Consider the following 21815-nt stretch of genomic DNA (forward strand, 5'->3'; position numbering starts at 1 on the left):
CACCACAGCATCTGCTCAGGATACGGCCTGGTCCAGGATTATGGATACCTCTAGAAGTGCTCTATGATTGGCATCATCTCTTCACAGCACTTTTTTTCAATATCACAGCAATTTGTAACTTTTTGATTTAGCGGACAATTCGTAATAATTTGTATAATCTCATTCGTATATTTTAGTGATTTAGTTATGCTACAATGCGAGATAGGTTTAGGGATGGGATTTGGGGCTTTTAAAAAAATCATACATTTTTATAAAGAAATCTTACAAATCATATAAAGAAATCTTATGAATTTGTTTGAATTAGCCACTTTACTAACAATACGTAAAATAGCTAGCTCACACAGAATTCTTTTTAAATGAGCGAAGTGGCATGGGGTACTTTTTACATTCATCCAAAACTCCGTCACAACAAAGTTTTCTATAAAAAAGCTAAATTTTGAGCTTCTGGGTAAATAAAATCTATGATAAAAGCCAATTAAAATGCAGTTGTGCCTGTTATTCTTTCACTCATCATTTCATCTAACTGCTGCAGGACCAATGGAGAACTAATGAGATCTGAAGGGGGCCTTTTTTTATTTCGAGGAGGGAAATCAATGCTGAGAATAAGCAGAATCAATCAGGCTGCAGGAGGCGACGGGACGTGGGTTTGGGAAAGCCGGCAGCGAATAAGAGAGCCATGGACAGAAGCTTCACTAAGACCTTCTATCATTCACAGAGATGGAGAAAGAGACAAGATCAATGGAGAATAAAACCACATGAAAAGCTCTCGCTGACATCACAGAGAAAAACAATGTGCACAAAAATAGATCATAAAGATGAATTAGAGAAATCCAACAGGGCAACTGGCTGATGGTCAGACAGACAAACAGAAACAAAGACAAAGTTTAACATATAGAAAGCCGAACAGATACAGCACAGGCAAGGACACAGGCAGATATGGACTGATGCATGGATGTGTATGGATACGGATATGGATGGAAGCATGTATATGAATATGAATGAATGCATGGATATGGATAAATGGATGGATATGGATGGATGCATAGATAGGGATATGAATGGATACGGATATGGATAAATGGATGGATACGGACGGATACATAGATACAGATATGGATGAATGGATGGATGTATATGGATGAATGCATGGATACAAATATGAACAAATGGATGGATATGCATGGATGAACAGATACAGATATGGAGGAAAGCATGAATATGGATATGGATAGATGCATGGATATGGATATATGGATATGGATGGATGCATGGATACAGATAAGGATGGATACAAATATGAATGGATGCATGGATAGGGATAAGGATAGATGCATGGATACGGATATGGATAAATGGATGGATACAGATAAGGATGGATGCATGGATACAAATATGGATACAAATATGGATGGATACATGGATAGGGATAAGGGTAGACGCATGGATATGGATACGGATATGGATATGGATACAGATATGGATAGATGCATGGATACAGATATGGATGGATGCTTGGATACAGATATGGATGGATGCATGGATAGGGATAATGATAGATGCATGGATATGGATGTGGATATATGGATAAATGGATGGATACAGATATGGATGGATTCAAGGATACGGATTTGGATAGATGAGAATATGGACAGATGTATGTATACAGATATGGATGATACGGATATGGATAAATGGATGGATATGGATGGATGGATATGGATAAATGAATAAACACGGATATGGAAGGATGCATGAATACAGATATGGATGGATACAAATATGAATGGATGGATGGATGGAAGGATATGACATGGATACAGATGGATAGATGGATACAGATATGGATGGATGGACGATGAATGGATAGATGGACAGAAATGGATACATGGACGAACATGGATATAGATGGATGGATGGATGGATGGATGGATGGATAGATGGATGGATGGATTGATGGGCGAACACAGATATAGATGGATGGATGGATGGATGGATGGACAGGCATGGATACAGATGGATGGATGGATGGATGGATGGATGGATGGATAGAAAGATAGATAGATGGACCGATACAGATGGATGGATGGATGGAAGGATGGATGGAAGGATGCAGATGAACAGACAGACGGATGGATGAATACTGTAGATGGTAAACAGATTCAATAGACAGACAGACAGACAGATCAATCAATGGATGGATGGATGGATGGATGGAAAAATTAAGGTGGCTAATAATACGTATCTAAAAAATTATTATATTTCAGGCAAACTAAAATAAATAAGATTTTTCCAGGAGGAAAATTTATATATAATAGAAAGCACTGTGAGTTACTCTGTTAAACAACACTTCAGAATAATTTGAAAAAAATATTTATTATTATTTTTAATATAAATGCACAAAAAACTTCAAAAAACTGCAAAATAGAGTGAAAGCACGTAACACTGCATACATAAACTATAAAGTAAGAATATTTCATTTGACTTCATTATTTAAACTGGCAGCAGGTAATAACTGCTGATCACCAGAAGTGATGTATTCTACATGCAGAAAGGCCTAAAGACATGCATATCGTGTCATTACTTTCTGGCTTCATAATTAAATGTAATTGAAATTGATTCCACATTGACAGAGATGTGTGCCACATTGTATATCGCCATTGATAGTTTTCACGTGTCGTTACACCATCAGGGGACTGCATGACCACCAAGTCACAAACCAAATCATTTCTCTTGGCTTTTTTAAACCAAAAAATCTGATAATTATTGTGCAATTAGATATATCATTTCTAGCCCAACCACGGCTGGACTGCGCTTCTCCATAATTCCCTTATAGAAAGGACACATTTATAGATTTGTGCCCAATAGGAGCATCACTGACCAATAACTGTTAGTAAGTTTGTATGCTTTTTATACAGACTTTGGCTTCAGTTATTATACGCCGTCACAACGCACCTCAGTTTACACAAACTTTAGAGTATTTATTACCAGTTTACTATGCTACAGTATTTGGTAGCATTCATTAGCATGCGAGTTGTAGACATAATACACTTTACTATAGTGTGGTTCAAAAACATGTTTATTATAAATGACTATAGTGTTTCCTCATGCGGTTATCTTCCAGACATCATGAAAAAACTAAAGCGTATATCTTTTTTGTTCAGTAGATGAACGTACTATCAACATTCACCGCTGCTGTTCATCTCGATGTTCACCTTACGGTTGCTTATTCTGCCAAAACGCCAGTAAAGATTTGGATTTTTTCAAAACAAGACGGATATTTCATTACAGCATTTACATGGCAGGGTACATTATTTATATTCTCCTGGATTTTGTATTAGTGTGGTGGTTGCATCTGATTTTTATAAAACACATTAACGTATTTATACACATAGCTAGATCTCTATAAAATCTTTATTAGTGTGCCAAACGAATTATTGCGTTAAAAAAAAGCTTGTACACACGGATGTATTGAATGAATGTTAATGCCACCTTTTCTTCTATTTTTTAGCCAGTTTCTTGAACTTTCCCCCCTTTATAAGATTTTTGGAAGTCTATAAAAGCTGTACGGCATTTCCTATATTGACTGATTTAAACAATTATAAACAACATAACACGGAAACATTTTGATGTTCTGATAGCGAATCCTACGTAGAAGAATCACTTCTTGCCCTCCATCTGAGTCTCCCACCTCATGTGAAAACAACCTGTAGAATTTCCCTACCAGCAAACAGAAAGCTAAACAAAAACAAAAAAGACTAACTATAAAAGCAGACCCTTACAAGCTATAACGCCATCACTAATGATGAAATCGCTGAGGAATACCCACAAGATCAATGTAAACGTCGCTGACTTGTAGCTCTGACAGGAACATGAGGGTTTTATATGACTAAAAAAACATCTACGAGTGCAGTATATAGACTGAAAGTCCCCACAATTTACGGTTTGTGATCATATCTTTGTTTTGTTTTGTTGATATGTGAACCAAACATTCGTAGATTAAAACAGATGGAAATATGAGCTGATTGAGCTGCGTTTCCATGTCCGCCAGCTTCCGCACAGGTGACTGAAAATTTAGCATGACTGCATTTTTCCTTCTCATAATGTAGCACTATACTGCATGGAACTTGCAACTCCAACTTCATGCGTTCAGTTAAAATGAACATTGCAAACACATACACAAAATCTGTTCTGGTGTGTGCACCAGACTTACGTGGGTTTCTCATTGGTGATGAGCACTTTGACCTTGTTGAGGGCTTTTTTGGCACCGGTGGGTTGAGCCGCAGCAGGTTTGCTATGGGCCGGGCTGGAGTGAGGACTGGCGATGTAAACCTTCTTGCCTCCACTGCCCGGTGGCTTAGAGTGTGAGAAATCTGTGATGAAGACTATACCCTCGCTGGTCAGCACTGTGGCACAGTAAAGGCAGAAATTACAGAAGCAGATGAGCACAAAATGACATATTATGCACTGATAATGACTTTTATTTTGAATGTTTGGTTTGTGAAAACAGATGCTGTCATTATGAAAGAATAATTCTGTAACAAAAGAATACGTTTCACACACTAATAACCACTTATTTTGGATCCACAGAACATTTTTTGGTACTAAACGGATGTTGTCACGTATGAAAGAATAAATTCTGGCACAAAAGGAAACATTACATATTACGCACTAATAATGACTTTTATTTTGGATGCACAACATTGTTTGGTACTAAACACAGATGCTATCATATATGAAAGAATAATTCTGTAACAAGAGACAATATTACATATTACGCACTAATAATGACTTATTTTGGATGCACAACATTGTTTGGTAGTGAAAATTGATACTGTAATGTAATGTATAAAAGAATAAATGGAACGAAAGATTGTGATTAATAGTCACAAATGCAAGTTTATATCTGAAGTTTATACCCCAGTAATTTTGAGAAAAATGGCAGAAATTACTGAAGTGGGAAAAAATATACAAAGAAGTGTAATTACCACATGTAAATGCAAAATTCATAGAAAAGGCTAAATTGTGAGATAAAATCAAAACTGAGAAAAAAAACTATATTGTGACATTTCCCTTTTAAAGGGAAAAAAATCTGAATTACAGTTTGATTTAAAAAAAGATGCATACTCTGAATCCAAATCAGAATTGTGTGATCTAAAACAATTGAGAAAAAAGAGAGAATTTTGAGATGTGTGTGTGTGTGTGTGTGTGTGTGTGTGTGTGTATATATATATATATATATATATATATATATATATATATATATATATATATATATATATATATATAAATTTAGATATAAAATAATTTATAATATATAAAAATATTTATTTAATTTGCCTTTTATTCTTGTTTATGTAACGCACTTTGAATAAGCATTGTGTATGAAATGTGCTATAGAAATAAACTTTCCTTGCCTTCAAAATTACATACAGATTCTGGGCTCTATTTTAACGATCTAGGCGTAAAAACATGAGGAGCATGTCCGAATCCACTTCTGCTATTTAAAGGATGGAAAAATACGCTCTGCACCTCGGTGCATGGTCTAACAGGGTTGTGCTTATTCTCTTAATGAGTTATGATAACATAATGAGTGTGTTTTGAGCGTAACGTGCATTAAACCAATCAGAGTCTCGTCTCCCATTCCTTTTAAGAGTTGTGTCACATCATGGTGCATTTGCTATTTACATGGCGGACTTTGTAAGTGGAAAAACTGAACGCTTCACTAGCGAGAAAACAGTTAAACAGAGCATATGCAGTGTGAGGATAAAGAACGAGCCTCCTCCATTCAGCCTCTTTACTTTACTTTTACTCTTTACTCCTTTACTTTGGTGGAGTAAGGAAACGGTGAAAACTCACTCCACCGAAGACATCAATTCGCCTGAATATTTAATTTAATTTGTTAAGCGCAAAGATTTGTTTCAAAACTATTTCTAAACTCAGTTCTAATCTCCAGCAAACGAACAATAGAACAATAATAATAAAGTGTGGTCAAAGTTATATCCAAACACACGTCCTGTTCTGATGCCCCCATATGGTGATGCAGACGTCTCCAAAACCCCACAGGTGGACAAATCTAAACTTGTGTTTATTAAAACAAATATAAATATGCAGATAATAAATACTACTACTACTACTACTACTACTACTACTACTAATAATAATAATAATATTATACAGATGCAAATTGTCATGAATAAACTGAAAAAGCCCCCTGAGGTGTGAAGGCATGGAGGCAGTAGTTGTTGTATTTATGTTGTAAATAATATTTGTAACATTTTAATCCTTTAATTGTTTTCATCTGTAAGGATATTTGTGTATTGCTGTACATCCTGTGTGTATTCAGCAATGTGTAAACGTTTGGACCTGCACAGGTGAATAACTAACACGCTCTCGCTGGACTTTAGAGTGGCAGTTAGTTGGTCAATGACGCAGTCTATTTCAGTTTCTCAAAATAGCAACACACCAACAATGCGCCTGAACACACCTCCTTTATAGACCAGCACACCTGAGTTCACAAAGTGGCACAAAATGTAAAAACATAGGGTTGATTTCAGTCTACCATTATGGATATAATACAATTCAATAGAATACATACAGGCCAGATTGGAGGGCTCAAAGGGGTCAAATGAGAAGGACAGGATGTTCTCAGCGTAGCTCTTCTTCCACAGCTTGGTGCCCGTGTCTCCGTTCCACAGAACGATATAGTTGGGAGGGTGAACGGCCAGAAGAAGATCACGAGAAGCATCCTGAGCCCACAACCAGTCCATATCTGATGCACAGTTCATGAGATGAGAGATTCACAATCATTCATTACTCTTCTCAAAGGTTTACACATTAAGCTTTTCAGTTGTTATTTGAAATAATAAGACTAAATGTATAGTTGAAGTCAAAATTATTATGTAAATGAATATTTTTTTTATATTTCCCAAATGATGTTTAACAGAGAAAAATTTAACAGTATTTCCAATAATATTTTTTCTTCTGAAGAAAGTCTGTTTTATTTTGGCTAGAATAAAAGCTTTTAAAAGTTTTCTAATTTTTTAAAAATCCATTTAAGTCAATATTATTAGCCCCCTTAAGCAAAATATTTTTTCGATTGTCTACAGAAAAAACACTGTTATACAATGACTAGCCTAATAGGATATATGCCGAAGCATGCTAATAGGACTGAATTTGCCAGTAACCTGGGTTAAGCGCTTCCAGTCAACTGTATGCCGATGCAAAAATCAGCGCATTTAAGGTCTGTTTTCTTTAAAAATCAGCGATCTCCACAGGTTGAGTGATATCTGATATAAAGTGGGTCTCAGATTGTATAAGAAGCACTGCATTAAATTACATTTCCCCCACCATGTCTTTATAATATAAGCATTTATTTTACCCCATTATATTCAATGGAACTTCTCTGCTAACCTGCCGATTCTGATGGGCGCGTGCGAGTAAACGGCGTTTTGTCACGTTTTACGCTTTAACAACTAAATGAATGCCAAAGTTTATTTAACTGAATGTATTTTAACTACATTACAACATCCATGCTGTAAAAGGAACCGTCTAAAATGAAAAAAAATATATATATATTCACAATAACCGGTCACTAGAAGTTTATCAGTATGGGAAAAACACTAGCTCCGCATATACCCTATTACCCTAGCTTTAACCAAATGAACCTAGTTAAGCCTTTAAATGACACTTTAAGCTGAATACTAGTATCTTGATGGTTTAATTGCTGATGATCTTTTTCTTACCCTGAATGGGTTTGCTGTGCTCCTGGATCTCGCAGTGTGCCATACCGCTCACCACATCCCACACGATGATCTTCCCTGCCGCATCCGCAGACGCCAGACGCAGAGAGTAGGGCGAGCTCAGACTGTGGTGGTAGTTTTCTCTGGACCATTTCACCTGAAGCAGAGACACAACAACAACAAAACTACATTTCTCCAAAACATTTGCTTCATGGTCTTCTGAGTGAGCAGGTGAAAATATGTTGAGTTGAGCATGAGACAAATATTTTGTGGCTAGACTGCCTGAATGACATTAAGAGTTGGAACACTATTGTTTTTTGTTTTCATCTTTATAGGACAGGACAGTAGAGAGTATTGACAGGAAAGCATGGGGAACAGAGAGAGGGGAAGGATCGGCATAGGACCACAAGGCGGGATTTGAACTCGGGTCGCCGTGAGCACCAGAGTGCATGTGTCGACGCACTAACCACTACACCACTGGCGCTGACACACTGTTGTCTTTTTTAAAAACAAGCAAAATAATAGTATTGGGACTAGGGAATGCCATGATATTGTGGCCCAAACCATCACTGATCCACCCCCATGCATGCGACAGTCTGGGTGGTACGCTTCCTTGGGGCTTCTCCACACCATAACTCTCCCGGATGTGGGAAAGACAGTGAAGGTGGACTCACCAGAGAACAATTATTATTATTATTAATTATTGTAGTCTAAAACTAGGCAGCATTACTAATGATACACCTCACACATTCACAGAAACGTATTTCTGCATTGCAAATACACCTATGCTGCATTGGTGCTGGTTACATGGTATAAAAGAATAAAGTGCGCAGCAGGGACGAACAACGAAAGCAGAGAGCAGGGCACCTACTGCTGGGTAATGCGGGCTTATTTACAGCCTATAACTACAGAGCCAAGCAGCCTCCAGCACACAGAGCTGCTTAAATAAACTGCAGCTACTAAACACTGCACCATAACACTGTAAAACCTACAGTAAAGTGACCACCCTCACACAGCCAGACATATCGCAATGTGTGTATGTAAGCACTGAAAAGCATACACTCGTGATGAAAACCAAATGCTCAATTCTGATTGCATTCAGTTGTTCAGTGTTTGTTGTGCAACTGAAACACCTGCGCAACGATCCAAATTGTAGCTAGAATTACATTACTCAAATAATTAGGCACATTAATAGAGTGATCAGCCGACTCCCAGGAGGTCTGCTTCTGGAAGTGTCTCTCAAATTATTTTCCTCCACAGGCATTTGTTTTAAAAATTGCTAAGCACTTAATTCAGCCAACCGACAGCTCTGAGATCTGAAGCAAAACATTGAAAGAAACGCTGAAAAAACCTCACAAAGATTCATGAGTGCGTTTGATGGCACAATTCTGGAATGAGTCTTATATTCAGACATGAACAAATAATACAACTCGACTCAATGCCTTCCAGAGTTCCTCGCCAAAGGAAGTGATATCATGCGGAGCAAGTCACATGCTTTTGCGATCAGAGAGATTTTTTTTAATTTGTTTTTGTAATTGATGTAACAGAGTTGATCGAACTTCAGAGGAAAAAAAAAAACTACATTTCAAATAATACAGAAAATGGATGTTTCATGCAGGTGTTGAATATAAAAATAAATGATAAATAGTTCATTGTTGCCGTGCCTGTTGATGCACACATTTTTATCATTAGAAATTAAGGTAACACTTTATAATAACTACACACTATTAATTATCTATCAAGCAAAATGTGAATTCATTATCTGTTAAGCATTAACTTTCCGTTAACAGATGTTAGTAAGCAGTTTATAACTGCAGATACAAATTAAAAATGTGCTTAATAATTGTATTTTAATAATTTATTACTGATTAATTGTTCATTATTAAATTAAGTATTGCATTATTTACAAACCATTCGTATTTAAGAGTAGTTGGTGGCTTTTAGAATCATTCAGAATGAGTTAGTAAATGATTAATGAACTATTGAAATCAACGTTTATATATTGTATTATTCAGGCGTATAGTAATGGTTACTATGTATGTTAATTAATACTTTACTAACTCAACCAGTTTTGTTACCTAATCTAAAGTGAGGAGTATTTATGCTTTGTCAATCCCTTATGAATGACCATTAAAGGTTATTTTCAAATAAACAATAAATGTTTGCAATCGTATCTAAAAAATAAAGTTACTGTAAACCTTAAACAGGAGTGTCAAAATATCTGGGTTGCAAAATACAATTGGAAATAAATACAATTAAATAAATTTGGATAAAGCAATAACAATATAACAATTTAACAATATATTATGATACAACCTATCAGAGTTATTTAGTGAAGTTTAAACTGTACAGTATTTTTATTTTACATAAGATTGCAAAGATTTTTTGTTCATTTGATGCAGTTTCATTTGTGTATCTTCAAATGAATTGAATAAAGACTTTTATATATATATATATATATATATATATATATATATATATATATATATATATATATATATATATATATATATATATATATCTATCTATCTATCTATCTATCTATCTATCTATCTATCTATCTATCTATCTATCTATCTATCTATATATATATATATATATATATATATATATATATATATATATATATATATATATATATATATATATATATATATTTCCTATTTACAATAGAACTGAGTCATTTATAAGGGATTTATAAAGCATAAATACTCCTCACTTTAGATTAGGTAACAAAACTGGATGAAGTTGAGTTAATAAAGCATTTATTAACCTACACATTAACTATTTACATATGCCTGAATAATAAGATATATAAATGTTTATTTGAATAGTTTAATAATTATTTACTCACTCATTCTGAATGATCCTAAAACAGCACCAACTGTTCTTAAATACCTGGATCGTAAATAATGCAATACTTAAATTTAGTAATAAAAAAATATTCATTAATAAATGCCCTTAAAAGTCAATAATAGGTCATTTGTATTTGCAGTTATAAACTGCTTACTAACATCTGTTAATGTAGAGTTAACACTTAACATATAATGAATTAACTATTTGCTAATGCTTAATAAGGGATTTATAGTTTGTAGTTATTATAAAGTGTTTCCAAAATGAATGATTGAAGCTGAATATACAACACAAAATCGTGCTCAGATTTGCTGTATGGCCCAATCAACAATAGCCCAGAAAATCAGAGCCAGACTGCAGAATTTTGGCAGATTTCGAAGAAAATCAAGCAGTTTATGACGGTCCCAGACTCTGATTTCACTTCCAACTCAGCATTTCTTTTGGGAGTGAAACTACAACTGTGCTCATCTCCAGCACATTCATGCACATCCAGGCGTGTTTATGTGTGGGCTTCCAGCATTTAGAAAGATCTGAAAAGTATGATCTTCAGTCATTTACTCTCTGATGCCTGATTTCTCTCTATAACCATTTACAAAGTAAAAATGTTCTGAAACATATTTTTTAGATGCTAATATCAGGCCCGGTCTACATGAACACAATTCAAAATGGGTATTTTCAAAACTGCCCTTTATTTCTACACGGTTTCACTGTTTGTCCACAGAAAAATGGAGTGTACTGAAACCGAAAACTTTCTAAATAACTCTGGCCTGGCCTGAGTTTCTGAAACTCTAGGTACAGAGTGGTCGTGTGGACACTACAAAAGAGTTTCTGCCTCATGTCGTCAACATGCGCGCTGTTTTCTCCTTTCTGATTGGCCAACATGGCTGTGTTGTGTTCACACCAATTAATTTTTGGCAAATGCATCGCATATTCTGCGTCATTCCCAAGACTCTAGAATACACAAGACGTGTCACTCGTATCTTCTTGAATGGGGAAAAGTGTAACTGTCAACATGGTGAATAAAGCCCCGCCTACTAGTACAGGAGCCAATCATCGATCACTATATGGTGAAAAAAGCCTGCCTTCAAGTACAGAAGCCAATAATCGATGGCTATAGACTGACGATACTCTGGGGGAGGGGCTCCGACCAGACATGAGTTTCTGCAGATTTTGTGTGATACGAACATTTAGAAATGAAACTTAAGGGACAGTTGCTGTTTAATTTTATTGGTAATTCCTAATATGAAATTTAATCGTAAGCTTGTCAAGCAGTTTTAGAGAATTTGATATTTCCCCATTCAAACAGAATGCCCGAGAGGCGTTTCAAAGATGGCCGCCGAGTGAAATGACTTGCCTTAAAGGGACCTTGGTCATTCGCACCACCTCTGTTCTCACGTTTGCATTGACTTGGATGCAATATGCTTGCAAAAACACTTAACTCCCTGTTTGGTGTGAACTCAGCATAAAAGTGTCGTTATCTTCACCTGTTGGTTCAGCGTGCCCTTAACATGCATTATGTTGTGTTTTTGTGTTGTCATATAAAAATATCTGTGTATGTGTGGACATGGTGTTAGTCTTGGTATTCCGGCAGCTAGCTCCCTGCAACTCTCACATGGTCGCCCACTGAAGCTAAGCAGGGCTGCGCCCGGTCAGTACCTGGATGGGAGACCACATAGTTAATCTAGGTTTCTGCCGGAAGTGGTGTTAGTGAGGCAGGCAGGGGGCGCTCAACCTGTGTCTGTGTGAGTCCTAATGACCCAGTATATTGATGGGGACTCTATACTGCTCAGTGAGCGCCGTCTTTCAGATGAGACGTTCAACTGAGGTCTTGACTCTCTGTGGTTGTTGAATAGCTATGCTTTATGTGCTTTATGAAGGCTGAAAAACAGCATTGATTCATTTGGAGCCGTGTCTGAGTCCACTAGATCCTTTCAGAGGTGCACCCAGCTTTATGAGCTCATAAACTCCTCCAGAAACTATACCTGGATGATGGAAGTTTTCAGCGGTGCTTCTGACTGAGCCGAGCTCAGTTTGATGAACTGTTTTTGGTGTAGGCAGGAGGATTTCACCCCGGGACAGCAACAACAGGCGCTACGTCATAATCACACCCCTACAAGAGCAAGCTCCTGATTGGTTAACGTGGTGCGAATGTCTGCTGAAGTTCAGATTTTCGAACTCGAGCGTTTCACACAAAACATGCGATACGCGCGTTAAGCGCAGCAATCACGTGTCAATTTGCGTGTATCGCACCACAGGATGTCTATTCGCGTCTTTGCATTGACTTAACATGTAATTCAATTGCGCTTGATGCTTCTTCCGCATCTGGTGTGAATGCAGCATAAAGGTCAAGCAACAAAAAATAAGGTCAAGAATCTTGGTGTAATTCTGGAGTCAGCTCTGAGTTTAGTCATGTCATGCTTTTATCAGCAGCAGGGTGGATTACTGTAATGGACTCCTCACTGGCCTTCACAAAAAGACAGTCAGACAGTTGCAGCTCATCCAGAACGCTGCGGCCAGAATTCTGACCAGAACCAGAAAATCAGAGAACATCACACCTGTCCTCAGGTCTTTACACTGGCTCCCAGTTACACTCAGAACAGATTTTAAAGTATTATTACTCGTCTATAAATCACTGAATGGCCTCAATACATTACAGATATGCTCACTGAATACAAACCTAACAGATCACTCAGATCTTTAGGATCAAGTAAATGAGAAACTCCAAGAGTTCCGACAAAGAAGGGTGAATCTGCCTTCAGCTACTAACAGCGCCCCCTACTGCTGGAATCAGCTTCCAGAAATGATCAGATGTGCTCCAACATTAGACACATTCAAATCAAGACTGAGAACACATCTGTTCAGCTGTGCCTTTACTGAATGAGCACTGTGCTACGGCCCACAGATCACACTATCATGATTTTCTCTTCTTTTTCATTCTTTTATAACCTGTTTTAACACATTTTAATCTGTTTTTAATCATTTTTATTAATTGTTTTATTTTCTTATACCCTTGTCTCTTCTATTCCTGTTTATGTAAAGCACTTTGAATTGCCACGGTGTATAAAATGTGCTATATAATTAAACTTGCCTTAAGATTCATTTGCCCCAAAAAATGTGTAAATCCAGTATAAATCTGGAATAATTGACATTTCTAGGCCTGCATCTAGAGCACAAATGCATGTTGGAATAAACAACTTCTTGCAAGTACGCACACGCACACAGTTTTGTGTTAGTTTTATTTACTATTTTATTCAAGTGTCATCACGCACACACACTGAAGAGTTATTTTGCATTATAAGTGCACAGAAACTAAAAGATAAAGCAGCACACATATGAATGATTAATAATAAACACTTAAATATACCATAAATAATAGAAGCTGTCAGTTTTGGTTGGCATGAAGGTGATTTTTTATGTGTATATTTACTCTATTCTGTTTGCCATTGCATGGAATTACTTTTGCCTTTCTTACTGTGATATGTATGCTTACAGTGGAATCAAATTTATCTTCTCACATCGTGAAATAAATAAGATTTTGGTCCCTTCTTCACCCATCCCTAATTCCCTCCTATTACCAGGTCGGTAACCATGGGAACGGAGGTTGTGTGAAGGTTGCAGACAAACCAACTTGATTATTTAACTCGCAGAGCTTTTATGGGAACAAACAATAGTCAATGTTGAAGCCTTATGTTGTGATTTTTGCAACTATGGTTGAATATATATGAACAAGCGTGACTTTTTCTTTCTGATGGACCCCCTTTTACATTTCTGGGTATCTCAAAAGTGGATGTTGTCATAGATGGATCACCTAAACTGATCAGCTGAATTCTTGTGAACAAACCAGGACCATTATCAGTCCCACATTATTATTATTATTATTATTATTATTATTATTATTATTATTATTATTATTATTATTATTATTATTATTATTATTATTATTATTATTATTATTTTCCTTTTCCAATAAAAACTTTCAAGGAATTAAGATGTCAATTACACTGAGCTAAACTAATCCTTAACTGTGACAACTGAACTAAAGCAGTTTTAATTGACTAATCTTCATCTATTTCCAGCTGCTTTGACGCAATCTTCATAGTAAAATGAGCTATAGAAATGAAGATGAACTGAATGACTGTTAAAAACGTCATCACAGTCTTGTGAATAGGGTCAATTACAGCAAATTAACCAAGTGGAGCACGAGTCTGAGCTGACCGCTGCTTGTGACTAATGGAAAAACACAGGTGTAAATCTCACCTTGACTACATTGGCTTTGTGTCTCTCCAGGACTTGAATAGTCTGAGCTGTGTTTGGATCAATGATGAGGATGCTAGAGTGACAGCCTTGAGCGATCAGACCCTGCCATCCCCTACAGAGAGAGAGAGAGAAGAGAGAGGGATTTATTACAGATAATTACACAAAATTTTACATCTCTAACGAATACAGGAAAATTTAAGGCATATCCTGGGAGAGAACTCCAGTCTGATATTCACAGCAGCCAAATATGGGCCTGTTATAAACACAGAGAGTCAGCCAATGGACAACACTAGATAGAAACATTATTCCAATCCATCTGCATGAATGTAGTAACTATAATAATATTTAAAAAATTATAATAATAAATTATCACATTAAATTTATATTATTAATAATATAATAAGGTTTCCCAGTACTGGGTTGCAGATGGAAATGTATCCGCTGCGGTAAACATGTGCCGGAATAGTTGAAGGTTCATTCCACTCTGGTGACCCCTGATAAATAAGGGACTAAGCAGAAGAAAAATGAATGAATATATAATAAAAATTACATTAATATTTAATAAGTAATAAAAATACATTATAATAATAAATAATAAAAATATACTACTCACTAAAATTAAATTTAAAAAAGTAAGTGTCAGTCATGGTTTTTCCTTTAATATTAGAAACCACTATGACAAGCAAATACTATTGAAGTCAGTGGTTACAGGTTTTCAACATTTTTCAAAATATCTTCTTTTGTGCTCAACCGAAGGAAAAAGAACTCAAACTGGTTTGTAACAAGTAAAGGATGAGTAAATCATGACAGAATTTCAGTTTTGGGAGAATTATCTTTATAAGTTAAGAGATTTTATAGCAAACTAATTTCTACATAAAATAAAATAATGACGATGCCATCTCTCTAATGTCATTTTTACCCTTTACATAAGTTGGCTCCAAATCTCAACAAATAAATATTAATCTGACCCAGTTGTACAGAATAAAGACATATTTTGGCTTTCGGTCATAATTTTTTGCGACCTATTTAATTTAAAAATATATATTTACAAAACAAAAAAATCTGACAGAGGGAAGTTTAAGAAATTTGTTTCATATGACCCTGCTGTGTGCATCACATAAATGCAGGCTTTATAAGAAACGTCTTTCAAAACATCTTCATTCATTCATTTTCCTTCAGCTTAGTCCCTTATTTATCAGTGGAATGAACCGATGGCAATTCCGAAATGTTTTACGCAGTGGATGCCCTTCCAGCTGCAACCCAGTACTGGGAAACACCCATACACTCTCGCATTCTCTCACACACACACAAACACTACGGTCAATTTTAGTTCATCCAATTGCCCTATAGCACATGTGTTTGGACTGTGGGGGAAACCGGAGCACCCGAAGGAAACCCACACCAACACGGGGAGAACATGGAAACTGCACACAGAATTGCCAACTGACCCAGGCGGGACTCGAACTTGCTGTGAGGCAACAGTGCTAACCACTGAACCACCATGCTGGCTCAAAAACATCTTAAAATCTTAATTATTAAATGTGTTAATTATTTATTTTAACCATCAATGTAATGACTAAGTTCATTTAAGAAGTGAAGCCTAGACACACTCTTGTCATGTTGATTCATAAGATTTACTCAACTTTATATTAAGGAAAGAATTCTTATATATATATATATATATATATATATATATATATATACATAGAGTTGAAGTCAGAATTATTAGCCCCCTTTGAATTTTTTTTTTATCTTTCGCAAATGATGTTTAACAGAGCAAGGAAATTTTCACAGTATGTCTGATAATATTTTTTCTTCTGGAGAAAGTCTGATTTGTTTTATTTCGGCTAGAATGAAAGCAGGTTTAATTTGTTTAACCCATTTTAAGGTCAATATTATTAGCTTTATTTAAGCTATATTTTTTTCAATAGTCTACAAAACAAACCATCGTTATACAATAACTTGCCTAATTCCCCTAACCTGCCTAGTTAACCTAATTAACCTAGTTAAGCCTTTAAATGTCACTTTAAGCTGTATAGAAATGTCTTGAAGAATATCTAGTCTAATATTATTTACTGTCATCATGACAAAGAGAAAATAAATCAGTTATTAGAAATGAGTTATTAAAACTATTATGTTTAGAAATTGGTTGAAAAAAAGTAATCTCTCCGCTAAACAGAAATTGGGGACAAAAATAAACAGGGGGGCTAATAATTCTGACTTCAACTGTGTGTAAAAAAATGACTAACAACATAACTGTTGATCCAATCAAACCACAAAGAAATGCATTTAAAAATGCAGGAACCGCCAAAAATCGTTCAATGTCTGAAATTAACCACGCAGTGATGCAATAGTTGACAAACCTGTTGAGAAACACAAGCTTAAAATATACTGAAAATATGTATACTAGTTACAAACCAGTTTGAGCTCTGTTAACCCTTGTGTGCTGTTGGGGATGTTTTCATCCACTCTGAGGTGATTTTGAGCCTTAATTTGGCCACAATTTTCTCTGCATTTCAGCAAATGGAATGGTATTAGGTGACAAATCTTATTTGACACATATTTTGGGAAAATGCTTTCAAATATTTCAAAACTTCAACAATACACTCTTGGGCAAATTGACTACCCTTTGGTTATATTGGTGGCTGTTTTTGCCCCATTGACTTTCATTATAATCACATTTTTTGATTGCAAAGCCATGACAGCATATAATCATGCATTGATTGTTGGTGGTTTTCCCTGTTGGAAAGAGGTCAAACTTGACATATTTAATGTTGATCTTCAATTGCAGTGCAAAAAAGCTTAGTTTCTGACTTTAACGTGGAGTTTTATGAAGTATAGTGTGTGTGTGTGTGTGTACGAGAGACTTTTACGCACTTACCTTGATATGTCTGAGAAAATCTAAGTAGGCAGCTCTGCTCTCAGAACATAGTGAACATAGTAAGTGTATTTCTGCACACACACACACACACACACACACTACAATCTGTCGTTTTACTCCACTGAACTTCATACAAAAGCCAGAAACTTTTTGCACAGGCCTATCTAAAGGGTTAATGTTACCAACTGATGATCAATAGTAATAAAAAGACTAACTGAACCTCTTCCCAACAGGGAAAACCACCAACAATCAAGAATGCATGATTATATGCTGTCATGGCTTTGCAATCAATAAATGTCATTATAATGCAAGTCAATGGGGCAAAAACAGCCCCCAACATAATGAAAGGGTAGTCAATTTGAACAATACACAAGGGTTACTTTAAAAAAATAACAAAAATACGCTTCCAGTATAATGAATCTGTTAATCCAACCAAACCACCAACACTAAAAAAGTGCAAAACTCAACAGCATCAATGACAGAAAAGCAAGAAGCTGAGGCCCAAATTCACCCAGTTCATCTCCACATGTAACGGCATACAGGAAAATAGTGTATTATTCACAAACAGAACTCTAAAGTAAACCAGACACAGACAAAAAACCAGCACCAAGCTTGATCTGATGAAATCAGGCTTCAGCGTCGACAGTCACGGCTTCATTTCATCCAGTCACACTGAATTAAACTGACATCACATCCAATGCAATGGAGAAACACACAATACTATGAAGAGCACAGTACTGAAGGAGTATAATGGATGTCATTGTTATGTTTCGAAATATAGTATTATTGACTCAAATGCATGACCAATATTACTGATAAGGATGCTTGTTATAATTGGGATTAATGGACAATTTTGCACAGTTATTATATGATAATGTTATTGAGCATTAAAGTTACTGAAAGGTAAAGATTATTAGCTGAATTGATGCAGAGTATTTTATTATATAAACACTAGTGACAGATTCACACACATTTAAATCGTATCCAGCTCTTATTTTTATATGTAATACCATCAAAACTCAGAAAACATGATTAGATTTGGGGGGTTTTCTGGGTTAATTGGGTAAGCTAAATTGGCCGTAGTGTATGTGTGTGAATGAGAGTGTATGGGTGTTTCCCAGTGAAAGGTTGCAGATGGAAGGGTATCCGCTACATAAAACATATGCTGAATAAGCTGGCGGTTCGTTCTGCTGTGGGACTAAGGCAAAAAGAAAATGACTGAATGAATATTTTTAAAAATATATATATTTTTACTAATCATATAAAAAAGAAACAATTTAAAAAATAATAATAGAGTAATATCACTCTATTACTCTTTATTAAATATTAGATATAATTATATAAATATAGGTATAAAGATATAATATATTTAATTTTATTAATTATATTAAATAATATTATTTTAAATTGTTTAATTTTTGTGAATACTTTTTGCAATAAATAAAAATAAATAAATAAATAAATAAAAAATAAATAAAAAAATAAAAAAATACATACATATATACACACACAGTTTAAGTCAGGATTATTAGCCTCCTTTGAATTTTTTTTCTTTTTTAAATATTTCCCAAATGATGTTTAACAGAGCAAGGAAATTTTCACAGTATGCCTGATTAAATTTATTTTATTTTTTCTGGAGAAAGACTTATTTGTTTTATTAATTTATTATTTAAAAAATTTTTAAAACCACTTTTAAGGTCAAAATTATTAGCCCCTTTAAGCTACATTTTTTCGATAGTCTACAGAACAAACCATCGTTATACAATAACTTGCCTAATTACCCTAACCTGCCTAGTTAACCTAATTACCCTAGTTAAGCCTTTAAATGTCACTTTAAGCTGTATAGAAGTGTCTTGAAGAATATCTAGTCAAATATTATTTACTGTCATCATGACAAAGAGAAAATAAATCAGTTATTAGAAATGAGTTATTAAAACTATTATGATTAGAAATGTGTTGAAAAAATCTTTTGAAAAAAAAAACAGAATAAGTGTAAAATAGAAAAAAATTAAGCGTTATAAATGTCTTCACTGTCACTTTTGATCAATTCAGCATGTCTTTTGCTGACTAAAAGTGTTCATTTATTTGATTTATTTGAGCAGTCTTAAAGCTTTAGAAACGGCTTAATAAACATTTTGGTAGACCTCAACTTATTGCTTTCTCTTTTTTTCACAATTTCTTTAGATCTCGGGATGATGTGTAGCTTTTGAGGATCATTTGGTCTACCTCACTTTGTCAGGCAGGTCCAATTTAAGTGCTTTCTTGATTGCAAACAGGTGTGGCAGTAATCAGATCTGGGTGTGGCTAAAGAAATCGAACTCAGGCGTGATAAACCAGAGATAAGTTATGTTCTAACAGGGGGCAAGTGCTGCGTCCCAATTCGCATACTATCAGTCCTAAATAGTATTATAAATTTATAAATAAAATTAGTGTGTCCCAAATCCTAGTATATGGAAAAGAGTATGTCAAATGTTCCTGGATGATTTACTATTTCCGGTAAAAATTCGAAGTGTAGAAGCGTCCGTACTCTAACCGCTAAGTGAATTATTCTGTAAGGTAAGAGTTCGATCATTTTTTGCTTTGAGGAGAAATTTGATCTACAAAGTTATCTGTCGACTGGAGAATTTTCAGAAAATCATTTTAATGATGTTGATAATAAGCCCTAGGCGTACTGAGGTGCGTTATCAGTCACCTTTGATGAAATATTGGTCTTTTTTAATGTATATTGTGTTTGTATTGTTTTGTTTGTATTTTGTACAGATCTAGTGTCTGGAATAAAGAGAATTATAACTCTTTGGCAGTTTTAATTATGAAGCAACAAAAAGAATGCATTATAACGGTAACCAGATTATAATATGTGTAAAACTGCAATATTAACAACACTGTTAAATTGAGGTAAAGCTGGTTTCTTATTCGTCCCTATATTCTTTACCATGCTACTTTAAATATTCGGTCTGAAAACTAATTTACAACATGAGAATTGTTTAATTGACTGTGAACTATGTTGTGCTTTGATAGTCACAGCTAATATGATTTCTCTATTTAGAATTTGCAAATAATACTTTTCTAAATATATATTATTAAGGAGAAAGTCCAAATATGCGAATATAAAACCAACTTACCCCAAACTCAATTGCTGTATTATAAAACACTGAATACACCATATAATAAGTAAGAAAATTGACTTGACAGTCTGATTAGCCTATGTCGATTGTATTATTTAATACTGGCTAACATTATACGCGTGTTGTTATAAATGTCAGCGTGTCTGTGTTATATTAGGATTATATGTTGTTGACATCAATATTATCTGCAGAAGCTAAAGCTACTCACCAGTCCACTGCTGTCTTGTTCTGCAAATTGAGGGTTCCGGTCAGTGTCCGTGCGGCCAGTTTAATGTTGACAGTGTATGGAATCATGGTTGAAGCCATATATCTAAACTACATGAAAAGATGGGATGTTTTGGCTCGTTTTTAATGTAATGAATGATCGAGCTGTGTTTATTAGGAAGTGTTTGCGGTGCGTCCCATTACTGCTCCGTCCAGGAAAATGCTCCGTCAAATCTGTAGTTCCGCTCTGAGTGTCATTCTAGATGATTTTATCGTTTTTTTATTTCCATTTTGATTCAATGCCAATTTAACTAATAGCATTCAGTTTGTAATAAAAGTAAATAAATAAAAACTTTATATTTTTTATTATTTACAATTTACTTTAAAATATACTATTTTACTTAGCTTCAACTACTTCTGTTAGCTTAATTAGCCTACTCACATTATTTATCATCAGTCATTGTTACAACTTTTTATGTACTTAATAATACGTGTATTTTTACTGGTGTTGAATGTGTAATTGTTGTTCGAGACAGTATTATTTAGCCTAGGCCTATAGCACTTTTTAAAGGGCCCTGCTGGAAAAAAACAGCTTAAACCAGCCTAGCTTTTAGATGAGTTTTGGCCGATTTCAGGCTGGTTTTAGCAATTTTCAGCCTGGCCTTAGCTGGTCAGGCTGAGAAATGACCAGCTAAAACCAGCTTCTATCCTACTATCCTACTTAGCTTCTTAGCTAATTACTTCAGTTAGCTTAAT

At 35.1% G+C, this 21815-nt stretch overlaps 1 protein-coding gene across 1 annotated transcript in view; it reads right to left on the reverse strand.

The window, feature by feature from the left end:
* Positions 1-21262, reverse strand: part of wdr11 (WD repeat domain 11) — a 115602-nt gene extending 94340 nt beyond the window's left edge. Inside the window, exons 1-5 of the mRNA XM_056470448.1 lie at positions 21064-21262; positions 14850-14961; positions 7743-7896; positions 6596-6769; positions 4211-4403 (exon numbers count right to left, since the gene is read on the reverse strand). Coding sequence (XP_056326423.1) covers positions 4211-4403; positions 6596-6769; positions 7743-7896; positions 14850-14961; positions 21064-21161 — 731 coding nt within the window. The 5' untranslated portion in view covers positions 21162-21262. The remainder of the gene's footprint in view (positions 1-4210; positions 4404-6595; positions 6770-7742; positions 7897-14849; positions 14962-21063) is intronic.
* Between the last annotated feature and the right edge of the window lie 553 nt (positions 21263-21815).

Source organism: Danio aesculapii, chromosome 13 (genome assembly GCF_903798145.1).
Source record: "Danio aesculapii chromosome 13, fDanAes4.1, whole genome shotgun sequence".
NCBI lineage: Eukaryota > Metazoa > Chordata > Actinopteri > Cypriniformes > Danionidae > Danio > Danio aesculapii.